The sequence below is a fragment of the Microcaecilia unicolor genome, chromosome 2 (assembly GCF_901765095.1).
Source record: "Microcaecilia unicolor chromosome 2, aMicUni1.1, whole genome shotgun sequence".
Lineage (NCBI taxonomy): Eukaryota > Metazoa > Chordata > Amphibia > Gymnophiona > Siphonopidae > Microcaecilia > Microcaecilia unicolor.
The window spans coordinates 555,149,415-555,163,930 of record NC_044032.1 but is presented as its reverse complement, the minus strand read 5'-3'; the positions used below and the strand labels follow the sequence as shown (position 1 = coordinate 555,163,930).

The following is a 14,516-nucleotide window of genomic DNA, read 5'->3' as shown; positions in this document are numbered from 1 at the left end:
GTATGTGTGTGTGTTTGCGTGTGTGTGTGTTTGTGTGTGTTTGTGTGTGTGTTTGTGTGTGTGTATGTGTTTGTGTGTGTGTGTTTATGTGTGTTTGTGTGTATGTTTTTGTGTGTGTGTTTATGTGTGTTTGCGTGTGTGTGTGTGTGTGTTTGTTTGTATGTTTTTGTGTGTGTTTATGTGTGTTTGTGTGTGTGTGTGTGTTTGTGTGTATGTTTTTGTGTTTCTGTGTGTGTTTGTGCGTTTGTGTGTGTGCGTTTGCGTGTGTGCATTTGCGTGTGTGCGTTTGTGTGTGCGTTTATGTGTATGTGTTTGCGTTTGTGTGTGTTTGTGTGTGTTTGTGTGTTTCTGTATGTGTTTATGTGTGTTTGCGTTTGTGTGTGTGTGTGTGTGTGTTTGTGTGTGTGTTTGCGTGTGTGTTTGCGTGTGTGTTTGTGTGTGTTTATGTTTGCGTGTGTGTGTGCGTTTGCATGTGTGTTTGCGTGTGTGTGTGCGTTTGCGTGTGTGTGAGTTTGCGTGTGTGTTTGCGTGTGTGTGTGCGTTTGAGTGTGTGTGTGCGTTTGCGTGTGTGTGTATGTGTTTGTGTGTGTGTGTGTTTATGTGTGTTTGTGTGTGTGGGGGGGGGGTTGCGGGTGTCTTTTGTGGTCGTGTGGTTGGGGAGTTTGCCAGCAGTCTGTAGCGATTCCTAGGCAGGGGGAGGTGTACGGAAACACTCCCCCTGCCTGGGTCGTTGTTTGTTGGAGGGGGTTGCCAGTTGGTAGGGGTGCCTTTATGGATCCCTTTACTCTCTGTATTCCGCCCTCGAGGGCGGGACAGAGAGATATGGTGAGTTGGATGGCTTCACCACCATGAACTTACAACTGTTTAGGGATTTTGCAGATGGCTTCAGCAGGTTGTCTTCAGAATGTTGAGGTGGTGTTTTATGTACAGATGGGGCGTGGCTGAGGGCGGGTCTATGAGTGAGGGTGACTGGTCTTAGCCTATGAAGACTACAGGATTTTTGTGCTTCTCTGCCTTGGAGTGAGCTTCAGAACGTTCAAGGTGGGATTTATTAATATAGATTACTACTCTACTCCTATGAAAAATTATTCCGTTCTTATACTTCCTTTGTGTACATCCGTATGCTGCACAAGCTGGCATGTTTGAAAATATAAGTGAGATTAAATAAAAATGCTATCAACAACAATTAAAAAAACGGCACCTTGGATGCAGCAGTTCATAGGTTTGCTCGCTTTCTTTTGAGTGTACTACAGATGACGGGGAGGGAGGGAATGGAAACAGAGAATAACCTTAATGGTTTCAACTTGTTGACGTCACTTCAACTCCTGTCTGTTAAACCTCCTTGCTCCCAGCTGAAGAGCTTGGAAGCGAAAGATGTTCCCAGAGGTTCTGCGCGTGCGTATAGTGGCACGTGAGGCCTCGCGGTACTACTGGCCTCGGCTTGTGTGACCTCGCGCTGTTGCCGTAGTTGCGGCGCCGGTGAGGTGGGAGATGTAGTAGCGGCTGCGGTATTGTAGTTGGAGGCTTCTCGTTGTTGGTTTGTAGCGAGCGGCACAGAGATGTTCGAAGGGGTGGCGGTAGCTGTTTCGTTCCTTTTCTTTTTTTCTCTCTAGTACTCCAACACCGAGAAGCAGGCGGTAGCGGCGGCCGGGGTCAGTGCAGGCCCCGGTCCTTTTGCCTTCTTCGCAAAGGCTGGTGGGGTGGACGAGGAGGATGGCGGATTTCGACGAGATCTACGAGGAGGAAGAGGACGAGGAGAGAGCCCTGGAAGAGCAGCTACTTAAGTTCTCGCCGGACCCGGTAGTGGTGCGTGGCTCTGGGCACGTCACAGTGTAAGAACTGGGTAGGGGGCGGGGGGGTTGCACCTAGGAAATCTGGGGTCAGACTGCCTATCTCTTTCGGACCTGTAGTTGAATTCCGTCTATGGGACTCGGTGGTGGAGCCTGATGTGCACGAGGAAGTGCCTCACCTCAGTCAGCCAGCCAGCCTTTAAGAGCAAATGCTGGCCTTGCATTGTTTTTCGAAACCATTAAAGAGGGGCTAATCCTGGATTCAGGAAATTGTAACAACTTACAGTATCGAGGGCCTGGGAAGATGGTCTGAAAAGTGCAATGGTTGGTGCTTTTGTAGGAGTATGTGTGAGGATTTTTAGTGTTGACAGGTGCTTAATTATTAATATACAGAAAATCAGTTTCTTCATAACTGCAGCCCATGCAGAAGCGCATGGTTAATGAGCATTATCTTTTGCACACACATTACTGATCACATAGTTCACAAAGGGGTTCACCGCAGCAGTTAACTTGCATAGTACATGTGTGCATAGTGTATTAAAATTAATGGGGGCTGTGAGATCATTATATCCCCTCTAGACACTTACCATATTAAAGTTCAACTAACATCACTGAAATAACTACTTAAGAACTAGTTAAACAACAGAGTGGTATAAAACGGGCCCGCAACTTTGTTTATTGGTGCAGAAATTGATTTAGTCTGAGCAGTCTTGAAGTAAGAGTGCTATCGCCATAAACAGCAAGTAGGCCCATTGTATCAAACAAACGAAGGTAAACGTGTGTACCATCATAAAACAGCAAGCGCAAGGACGAGTTTGTGTGCTTATGTTCAATCTTCACTGCCGGGTGAAAATTGAGGCCTGTTCAAAGGACCTCTTTTGAATGTACCCTTGCCAAGGGTACCCTCAAGCTGTGACAATAGAAAAAAAATACCAGAACAAACAATAAATCACAAATTGAAACAATCCTGAAGGAAAATGAGTGGGTGGCTAGGTGGGACAGATAAATCAGATGCCTCAGAGGAGCTGGAGAGTTCCTGTGCCCAAAGGCCTCCTAATTACGGAATGACATGGCGACAAAGTTTGTCCCCATCCCCACAAGCTCTGTCCTCATCTGCACAAGGAACCCTAATCTACCCTGTTAAAATGTCCAGGGGTACAAAATACAACCCACTTTGTATGCCCTAGCATGAGGAAAAATATGCCTATGATGCATTGTTATGAATTTTTGATCTGTGGCTGAATTATAAATCATCAACAATCTCAGGATTCTGTCTAGCTCTCCTGTCTTCTGCAGTTTTTCCCCACAATAGAAAATGACCTCTCAGAGGACGTGCTGGTAGCAGGATTGCAAAGGAACCCTTGTGAAAGTTTTGGCCAGCACTTTGCTTGTTTTCCAAAAAAATCAAAACATCTGCATTAGAGAGTGACTCAGGGATGGGATCAAAGTTTGTCCCTGTCCTATTAGCTCTGTACCTGTGGTAAGCGAAGGTCACCATCCCCGTGTCATACTCTAGTCCTAATTTAAGTACCGCCCACCCTCGCCCCTCCTTGATAGCCCAATTGGAGAAGATTTCCCTGTGGCGATTCAGATTTTTGATCCAGAAAGAGCAGGTTTGGGCCAGGAAATCTTCCTGAATCTTGCCTACATGAACATCCTCCTACCCCGAATGTGAGCTGGCAGTAAAACCCAGCCGCTACCCGCCAGTGCATTGAGTGGCCACATCTTGGGCGAGGCTCTCACCCCCTCCCCGGACAAGCATGTCACCCTTGATAAAAATGAGACTATTTGGTATTCTTCTGTAATGCACAGAAGTAAACAGGATTTTAACATAAGGACAGTGTGAAGTTTGTGCCAGGTCTGTGGTAGCATGGAAGGGTTAGTTGAGAGGATTTAATGCCAGTTTGTTTGCATTTGCTTACAACTTTTTTCCCTTGTTTCTGTGACTATATATACCTTCAACTTTAAAAGACAGAGGTAACAGCTGTGTGCAAAGGTAACCACAGCTTCATTGTGCACATGTCTGAAGAAAACAAAAGTGCCAGCACACATCTGCACATATTCTGCATGTAAATATTAGCCTTGTAAAAATTTTATGTGCAAGAAATTTTTGTGGAGTTAAGTGTAGAACAATTCTGATTCATGCACAGATAAGTGCTGGTACTTTCGTTTTCTTCGGACATGCACCAGTGAAGCTATCCTTACCGCAGAACCTTTGTATGGATGTGTCTGGCAGGCTTTCCCTGATTAGTGAGCAAGACCCCCCCATTTTTAAAATTTATTTTTGCAAATTTCAAACATACATGCAAGCATTTAAACTCTTCAAACAAATTGGAAAGCCAAACCAAAATACACCAATATATTATCTGACTTAAGAAATTAAACAGGAAAATAATTAAACTTGGAAGGCTCTCCATAATTATAGCTCACAATTGAGGAAGCGGAGCTCATTGTAGAAAAACTAAAGAAAAATTAAATAGTATTGCATAGAAGAAAAAAGCAAAATAGCATTTATATCCCACTCAATCCCATCATACTTGGTGGGTAACAGATACAAACATGCATAATCCATTTCAACTCATAAGTCATAAATAAACCAACATAAAATCGTATCGCTTTCTACTCAGTTATAAATTTAAATCAGTCACTATATTAAAATAATTTTTGACTGCTAAACTCCCCTTTTCATTGACAGTTCTCTCAAGGGAAACTAAATTGCCAGAAGTAGTAATAGTCATGGGAGTTTTACTACTCAGTAAAATTAACTATGATGGCTCAAAAATACATATTCAACATTCCAATACAGTATCATACACTTGCAAGGAAATGTCTATCAAAATTTGAGTCCCCAGTCGAGAGCCCCAAGATCTCCATAGCAAAAACTGGCTTCACTGCACCTGTGTGGTCTTAGCTACTTCAGGAAAAACCCAAAGTTTAACATTATAAAGCAACTTCTGGCAGTGTCCAAAGTATCTTCTCAAAACCATATCACAAACAGAAGTTTTTGCAAAATCCACAGTCAAAATATCAAGTTGATTTGGGACAAAAGCTAAAATTCATCAACTGAAGTGTTCAAACTAAAAAAAAAGCGCTAGAGATCCAGTCCGGTTTTCTCTTTTATCAGCTGTAGATGGAATATAAAGTTGGTATCTCTGATAACTTCAGCACATTTCTTACGTACATACTTGCAATAGAAAGTTGTTTCTACACCTAAGAATTTTAGATTTCTCATTTTCATATTCATCTAGTTTTCTATGGATTCCATTCTCTGTGATGTTAAGTTTCAGTTCAACCTTTGTCAGTCTAAATGCCATATCCTCAAATTTCATATTCAGTCGATTTAAGAAAGATTAGAAACGGTTTCTAACATTTTGTTCTGATTGAGAACTTTGATCCTGAAACTGCTCCAGAGAGGTCTTCAAATTTTGAAATAGCAACCCCCAAAGTTTCTAACGTAAATACTTGTGGTTTATTAAGCAGCTCACCAGGAGCCTGATGATGTTACAAAGGCAGATCACTTCATCCACAGGCTCATGGTCTGGCACAAATAAAGATGTTTTAGATATAGCAGCAGAAGCAGCTTCCCCTCCCTGCTGCACAATTGAGTTACTAACTCCAACAGTTGTTGCACACCTTGCCCTCAACCTTGCAACAATGCCAAGGGGCAGGAAGGTTGCCTGTGTTTTTCTGGGCTAAGGGTGACTACCAGTGCCAGGGGAGACATCGAACTTCCCTCTTCTGATGATGCTCCTGGTGGCCTCTGCCCCTGAGAATTAATCAAGCCTCTGCCATGAATCACAAAGCTATCTATTGGCCCCGCAACTGAAGAGGATCAAGAAGCACCACCAGAAGGTCTGGAATACCCTTTCTGCTTCCTGTAGCAAGAAACAAACAGATTTTTCTTAAAATTAAAAAAAGAAAGCAAGCACACAGACTAGGGGCCCTGTTTACTGAGGTGCATTAGTTTTTTTTTAGCACACGCTAAATGCTAGAGACACCCATGGGTGTCGCTAGCTTTTAGCATGTGCTAAAAATGCTAGCGCACCTTAGTAAACAGGGCCCTAGGACTATAGCATTGCTTGAGCTATGCTCAAGTTCTGAGTGCTTTGAATTTGCATCTCAGCTGACTGCATCGCTGCAGATTTTTCTTAATGTGGAAGAGCCATGCAGTCTGCATTGGGGCACAGTTCTTTCTGAATCAGACCTTGTATTAGCTAGCAGTCATTTTCTTACAGATGATCAAATCTGTCTGTGGGTAGGGACTTCTTGCTGAATTAAGTAGTTGGTTGTACAAACATCAGATCTGCCAAAGTTTACTGCTATTTAAGGGTGCAATTTAAGATTTTCTTCCATTCTTTGCCTGTTGGGGAAGTGTTATGCTCCCAGTGATTTTCTGTCACGATGATGTTACAAAATAATGCCAGAGGATCCAGCATCAATTTCAGTAGCAAAGATGATGAACTGTAAACATCTCTGAGGAGGAGAGGATAAATTACTCTCATCAGATCTTGTTGAGTACCATCACCTGTTTAAAATTTATACCAAAGGACTGTAAGACAGCTGTTACAATTATAGGGGTAAGTGCAGAAAGCAGTGAAGTAGAGCCAAGTGCTGATGGCTGATTGTGCTGTGTCTACCGTGAGATAGATGAGAGAGAGCTGTCGGCTCTGCTGGTCCTCTGCCCCTGCTGATGTCAACTTCCAGTTCCAGGGGCCGAGGATCAGCAGAACTGACAGCACATGCTTGAATGATGCTGCAGCCCTGTGCTTGCTGTTTTTTGTATTTCATTTTCTGCTGCTGCTGTCTTCAGTAGCGGTTCGGGTGGGAGGGAGGTCGGGATTTGCTGCAGCACCCTAGTGAGTGTGCTGCGGCGCACAGTTTTGGAAACGCTGGCTTAGTAAGATTGTTATCCAGAAATTAACAGTTGGTTTTTAGTTGTCTATATCTAAATTGCCTACTCCCATCCTTGCCTGCCCTTATCTTTCATTCCAGATACAGACTGCATGTCCCTACCTCCCATTCTCACTGGAACATGTCTCCACCACCCACTATCATCCCCAGGTCCCTGTCTCCCTTCCTCCCTCCTCCCCTTCAGCAGAGTAAGATTCCTAACCATCTCTCCACCCACCAGAGAGGCCGCCAGCTTGAGGAAGTGTGTGACTTAAGGCATATCTCTCTTAGCCTGTCTAAATCGTATGACCATAATTAGAAAACAGCATGCATTCCCAAATTGCCGTTAATCAAATCGTTTTCTCTGGCAAGGTGAAAAGTATACAAAAATATATAACTGGTAACCACAACAGTGATCAGAACCTGCGTTCAACAGACAAACTGTGCAGCAGAATGAGCCTTTTGCTCGCTGCCCACAAGAAGAGAAATAACAATTATGGTCTACAACCATCACTTCTCAAGTTGGGGCAGCTTCAGACAGCCTCTTGGCAGATTGTTGACGTTATAGGCAGCCATTGCCCTTGGCTACCCATTGCCACTTAGATTGTGCTCGAAACCCCAGTGTCGAATGACTCCCTATCGACTGTGGCGCTGTGGAAGATTCTGTTTGTGGAAAAAGCTGCTGCGCTCTGCTAGGGTGCAGATTTGGTGATTTTGCCCTCCATATAGAACACCAGGGCAAAATGGATGGCACCATTTATACTGGATACCAGCCGCCTGTAGTTAAAGTGTGATCAGTTTCAAATCCATATAGCGCTCCAAGGTGGCTCCCGATAAATCCTGGTAGACCTCAATCTGGTAGGAATCCCAGCAAAAGTTCTCAGGTCTTCTATCTGTTTGCAGGATCTGTTCTTTTATTTTATAGTTACTAAAGCAAGCCACAATATCCTTTGGTTTGTTGTTCCTCGGGTTTCCCAAAACTCTGCTCTCTGTCCAGGATTACTTTAGAGTCATCTCTGTTTAACATGGTGCCTGCTATGCCTTGCACAACACTCACAATCCACATAGGGTATGTGTTTCTAGCACTCCCCGAAATCAGAAGTTATAGCGCCTGCTTCCATTTTCTATGTCCTCCATTTTGTCCAGCATCAGTGTGTAAGCCACTTGAACTTCTTGCAATTGTTTCTTCATATTTTCCAAAACTTTTGCATGTTCATCAAGGCGCTGCTCCGAGTCTTCCATTCGGTGGCCTATTCAATAATTTCTGTGCAGAGCTTAGCCACTAACATGGCCAGCTCTGACCGAACAGCATTATCCTCCTTGATTTCTTTCATCCCGTCTCTATTGTCTTGAATTGGTTTGCCAGTTTGCACCACTGTACTGTCACCAGCCATAAAGAGCTTGGGAGATTTTGAGGTCGCCGCTGCCATTTTTTCACATGGTTCATGCTTTGTGCTACCAGGCTCCACCACTCCCATGTAGGCAAAATATGATAAATCCAGCGCTCTGCTCTTAACGCTCATATCGGGTGGTAATCGGCTTTAAAATAGAGTTGAGTCCAGTTGCTTGCCAGGAGTTATATGTATTTTGCCTGGAGCTTTCAAGCTATGCAGCCATCACAGCCAGTGATGTCACTTCCTCATCCATATTGTTTATCAGACTTAAAAAAATTTATTTATAGAATTAGAATTTCACAAGGAATACACTTGTACAGAAAGAATATAATAGTTACTATCAAAACAATTAAACTCCTGATAAAAAAAAAAGCCAGACCATCATATTCACAACTTCTGTTTCTGGAAAGGCAGGAAGTATCGGAGAGAAGGCTCTGTGGTGGGCATGAACAGCATGTCTGAATCACTGTTCACTGCCGGTTGCTTCAGCAGTGAAGACCATTTTTAAAAGTACACAGAGGAGGGCTGAGAGGCAAGAGAAGATGCTGGATGGATGGCTAGGGGGGAGGCAGGGAAGAAAAAATGCTGGACCATGGAGGGGGGGGAGGGAGAAAAAGATGCTTGCCCGTGGAGGAGGAGGAGGAGGTGGAAGACAAATGCAGGTTCGTGGAGTAGGTGAAAGGAAAAAAAATGTTGGTCCATGGAGTGGGTGTGGAGAAGAAGTGCTGGATCATTTGGGGGTGAGAGGGAAGGAGAAATTCTGGACCAGTGGGGGAGAGAAGGAAAAATACTGGACAGGGAGTAGAGAGGAAAATGAGATACTAGGGAACAGAAGAGACAGTGGGTATCAAACCTATAAATGGCAAGTGACCGACTCACCTGCAAATGCGCAGTAGAGACTTCCCTCTCTGTCCCGCCCCCGCGTCAAGACGTGATGACGGGGGGAGGGGGCGAGACAGAGAGGGAAACTGGGTGGAAGTGGAGGGAGGGAACCGCTGACGTCGCTACCGCTCCCCCCCCCCCCCAAGGTAGCCGCTACCGCCCCCCCCCCCGGAGTCGCCACCACCCCCCCTTCACCTGGCCCGGGCCCTCTCTTCGTTATTCAACTTACAGCAGCGCCGAAACAGCAGCAAGCAGCTCAGCTTCAGCTCCCGTCGGCCTTCCTTCCCTGCCTGTGCCCCGCCCTCGCCGACTTGACATCACACGAGGGCGAGGCACAGGCAGTGAAGGAAGGCCAACGGGAGCTGCTGCTTGCTGCTGTTTTGGCGCTGCTGTAAGTTGAATAACGAAGAGAGGGCCCGGGCCGGGTGAAGGGGGGGCGGGGGCGACTCCGGGGTGGGGGGGCGGTAGCGGCTACCTTGGGGGGGGACGGGGACATGGGAGGTCTCAGAAGGAGGGGGGCCTTGGAGCTGGGAGGGCTGGACTGAAGGGGGCCTTCCAGCTGGCTGGGAAGAAGGCACGGGGGGGGGCCAGGGGGCCTTGGAACTGGGAGGGAGGGCAGGGGGGCCCTTACAGTTGTGAGGGAATGGGGCCCCTTACAGTTGTGAGGGAGAGCAGGGGGCCTTGGAACTGGGAGGGAGGGAAGGGGGCCTTGGGAGCTGGTGGGGAGGGCCTTGGAACTGGGAGGGAGGGCGGGCAGGGGGCCTTGCAGCTGGGAAGGGGGGAGGACTGGAGCCTTGGAGCTGGGAGGGAGGGACAGAGGGGGCCTTGGAGCTGGCAGGGAAGGAGGATGGCAGGGGGCCTTGCAGCTGCAACGGGAGGGGGGCCTTGGGAAAAAAAAATTCCAATACGCGCCCGTTTTAACGGGCTTAACGGCTAGTGAAGTGAGAGAGTGAAGAGTTGCTGAATATGGTGGGCAAGAACAGAGTGGGATATTCTGATTGGGAGGGTAAGGAGAAAGGGATAGAGAGAAGGAGGATGGTAATGATAAATCAGTTTTCTATCCCGCTATTACCTCACAATTCTAAGCAGGTTACAATTTTTAAGAATCCAGTTTCATTTAACTGGGAAGAAGGGCCATAATAATAAGTTCATTAATTAAAAAATACATATTAACTAACGTAAAGAATAATTACTGATGTCAACAGTTAGGATGAGATACATATTTCTGAAACGAGTTTTTTTTCAAATTTTTCCTAAAAACAATATGCTGAGAAGATTCTTTCCGCTTGAATTGCGATACCTAATTCAAAGAGATGTAATCTCTTTTTCCCTTTTGATGATGGGAAAGAATAACCTACAGTACCAGTGCATTTTGTTCTCAAAGCATAAGTAAATATAAAATGTGGATATAAGTAATCTGGTGCCAAATCGTGTATACGTCTAAAGAGAAAACACGCCAGTTTGAAATAAATTCTGGCCTCAGTAGGCAGCCAGTGTAGTGTGAAATAGCTGGAAGTAATTATATCAAATTTGGAAAGGGGAGAAGCTACACTGTTGGGAAGGGAGGGAAAGGGAAATGCTAGGTGGAGAGAGAGAGAAAGTATTTGGCTACAAGAGTAGGAAGTAGAGAGAGAGAAGGTGTAAAGTTAGAAGGGTAGGGTTGGAGAGAGAAACAAGATGCCTGGGCAGTGGAGAGAAAGATAAAAAGAGGCTAAGCTACAACAGTGGAGGAAGAGGAGATGTGGACCATGATGGAACTATGTGGGAGAAGCCATAGGGGTTCGTCAAGGAGATTGGGATGGAAGAACTAGCGTCTGAGAAATAGAGATGAAAAATAAAAATAAAAGCGGAGAACTGAAGGGTGTCTACTCAAATTTCACTTTCTCAGTCAGAAAAGAAAGGGAGGAAAGAGCTAACAGAGAAAGATCAATACATTAGAGACAGATGTGAAAGACTAGAAGAAGACAGACAGGAAAGTGGAAGAGAGAAACTCACTGGGAGCAACATGATTAGAAGTATAAAATGCCCAGACAACAAAGGTAGAAAAAGAAACTGTTTTTATTCTGAATTTATGAACTGGAATGTGTTAGTTTTGGGAATTGTGCATTGTGGATGTCTTTGTATTGTGTTAAAAACAAGAGTAAATGAATTTGTTTTTCTTTCTCCAGTGTTGTACATGCCAAGTTTGACTTCTTTGGGTCATTAGTTCAGATTTGTTTTCATATTTCTTTCTGATTTATATTCTGTATTTTTGCAGAAGTGCCAGTGTTTCAAAATACAGTTGGGGTGCCGGACACAATACAAATAGCCCCTCCCTGCACACAATGAAGGAGTTTCTTCAATATTGGGGGTGCTCAGCACCCACTGAATCCACAGATCTATCTCCTCTGTAGCTATGTTTTGGCTGTGACCATGGTGTGGTGCATGCAGTTTTTGTAGAGATTTGTAGCAGTCTCACTTGTTCTGTTTGACCATAGTAGGTGTATTGGTGTTCTAGGATGCAATGTAATACCTGTAATACTAGGGTTCTTGCTGTTTGAATCATAATTAGTGCTACTGTTGTATGGCACGTTTGCTACATGTATGTTGAGTTGTGATTTTATTTTTTTCAGGTTTTGTATTTCACAGTACGACTGATAGTGGAGAGATTTATATTGTAATTGCTTAGACGATAGAGTCATAATATTTTTTTTGCATGATAACTTTTTCAATGAGAAATGCTCTTACCTATTCAGTTGGATTTTTATGGCTGCAGAGCATGTTTACACTTAGCTCATAAGAACCACTATATTGTGTCAGACCAAAGATCTTTGAAACATTTGTTTACAGTATTTCTTATTTTCATTTTTTTATATGTGTATATACATTTTTTGTATTATTTAAATAAGATTGACTAGTACAGAGTATAATTTTTGTTTTACAAATAATATTGAAAAACAATGGAGTTTGTTTTTCAATATTATTTGTAAAACAAAAATTATCATTAAAGGGGAAAGTTATCAATGTGAGCTACCATAAAGACGGGTTATTTTATCACAAGTCATCCCATTTTATGCAGTGCGATCCTGTGCTTAAATAGCATGACTTGTGGTAATATGTAACCCGTCTTAATGGTAGCCCACATTGATAACTTCCCCCCTCCACCTTAATCGGTTAATAAATTACACAACATTTTGCCCAGGATTATGCATTTACTTTAAATATCCATATTTTTGCAGAGATATAGCGGTTGCATTTATAAATAACAGAAACTTTATAATATTGTGAGTATTCCTCCATTCCCACTCAGCTACCAAACATTTTGGTGGAGAACACTGTTTTATCAAATATGTAAATGTTGAGAAAAACACACAGTCCTAGGTTTTGTTCATAATGTTGCAAGTTTGTATTACTGCTGGTGGTATTCTTTAAGTTAGTTTTATTAAATGTATGATATGAAGTTTCCAAGTATATGTACGTACCAGCTTCCTTTTTATCCACAAATAGAATATTTGTTTGTATAGGAGTAAGTTTATTTCCAGCCTTTGCCCCGCTTGCAGTTCCACTTCTTTTTTTGTCTATAAATTAATGGAGCGATGCTTGGCAGTGTAAGGAACCGGGCCGAGAAATACCGCCAGAACAGTGCTGAAAAAAACTTCCCAACACTCAACAGTAATGATATGCAAATTATATATGCAGTATCGTTGTAACTTTACTTCTGGCAAGAAAATGCTGAACTTTAGCCTTGTATGCTCGTGTCGGGTGCGTTTTGAAACATGGTGCTCTGAACCGGCGTGGTCTCTGTTTCAGACCTCTTTGCCACACACATTAGCCTTCTTGTAGGATACTCTTAAAAAGGTCTTGCTTACAACTCTTTAAAGTTTGTGGTGTCTCTTGCCTTTTATCGGGGTTGGATTCCCGATTCCCTATTCATTTCTCATCCAGATGTGGTTCACTTCTTCAAAGGTGCTAGTCATCTTAGGCTTCTCTTTGTTGTCTTTATGCCTAGTAGAACCTTCATGGTTTTGCGGGCTCTAAAAAAGAAAAAAAAAGGCTCCCTTTGACCCCATGAAGCAGACTACTTTTAAAGATCTTCCTTTCAAATTTCTCCTCCTAGTAGATGTTGCCTCAGCTCGGGAGTTTGAGTTACAGGTGTTGGGCAGAGATCTGTTCATTCCTTTCTCAGATTCAGGAGTGACTATTTGTACCTTTTCTTCCTGTCTTCCCAGGGTGGTTTCAGATTTTTGCTTGCTCCTTTGCCTTGATGTTTGGCGAGTGGTTCTTCGGTATTTGCTAGCTACCAATATTGTCAAGCATTCCAGTCATCTTTTTTGTTCTTTTTTGGGCCTGAATCAGGGCCCTGCAGCATTTAAGGTGACTTTTTTTTACACAGAATTAAGAAGGCTATTGCTTCTGTTTTCCTTCTTTCCAGCAAGCAGCTGCTGGCTTCTGTTTGAGCACGTTCTGCTAGGGCCCTATGACTTCTTGGGCGGAATTATGAGGGTTTTGTTTTCCCTCAAAGGCATATGTAAAGCACCTACTTGGTCCTTATTGCATACTTTTTCCAAGCATTATCATCTGGATGTTGTGGCTCAAGCAGACTCTTCTTTCAGCCGTTTGGTTCTGTCCGTGGGAGTTTCAGATACCCACCCTACATGAGGACTGCTTTGCTACATCCCACAAATCTCTGGATTTATCTGATGCAGATGCTAGGGAAGGAGAAATTGACTTTCTTGATAATTTTCTTTCCTTTAACCGCAGCAGATGAATCCAAAACCCCACCTTTTGGTGCTCTGTTCTCATGATTTGTTCATTTCTTTTTTTAGGGTAATGGCTGGTTTTATTCCTTTCTTTTTCTGGTGCCTTGTCCCTTTTTCATGCACCATTGATTCATTTGATGTAACTGCGGACGTTTTTCTGTTCATGTCCATGAAAGTTCCCAGTGGCTTCAAGCGCTGTACCTGGTGCAGTCGGACTATCGCTGGAAAGACACCCATTCCTGGTGTCTTCAATGTTTAGGGCTTGACCATAAACATGCTGTGTCCCCTGCCTTCGCATGAAGAGGACCCAGGTGTCCAGAGAGGCCAGGTCCAATTCCTTGACGTCGGCATCAACATTGGGGTCTGCATCAGGTGTATCAATCTGCATAACTGCTACAAGACCCATGGACATCCCCTCTGTACCTTCCCCTCCGCTCAAAAGGAGAAAATCTCCGGAGAGCCTTCATTTCCCTCTTTTGTGAAGTAAATGGCTGATGATATGCCATTTTTTTTTAAAGTGAAGAACAAGCCCAGGGTCAATAGATGCTCGAGGTCCTGAACCACGAGTCTCCTCCTAGGGAGGCTGTGACTGTCCCTCTCCACGAGGTACTTCCAGGAAGACCTAGTCCGGAATTGGGAGTCCCCTCTGTTCCTGTCCAAGAAGATCGACGTGATGTACCGGATACACAGCACACCTGGATTTGATAAGCTCCAATTGCCTTATCATTCTGTGGTGGTGGAATCCGCCCTCAAAAGAGCCAGGATTTTTAGAGACTGTCTTGGCACACCCAGACATAGAAGCTAGGACTTTGGACTCTTTT

General features: G+C 44.0%; 1 protein-coding gene across 1 annotated transcript in view; it reads left to right on the top strand.

The window, feature by feature from the left end:
- The first annotated feature begins 1,436 nt into the window (after nucleotides 1-1,436).
- Nucleotides 1,437-14,516, top strand: part of CHIC2 (cysteine rich hydrophobic domain 2) — a 99,340-nt gene continuing 86,260 nt past the window's right edge. The window contains exon 1 of the mRNA XM_030191390.1: nucleotides 1,437-1,832. Within this exon, the coding sequence (XP_030047250.1) occupies nucleotides 1,714-1,832 (119 nt within the window). The 5' untranslated portion in view covers nucleotides 1,437-1,713. The remainder of the gene's footprint in view (nucleotides 1,833-14,516) is intronic.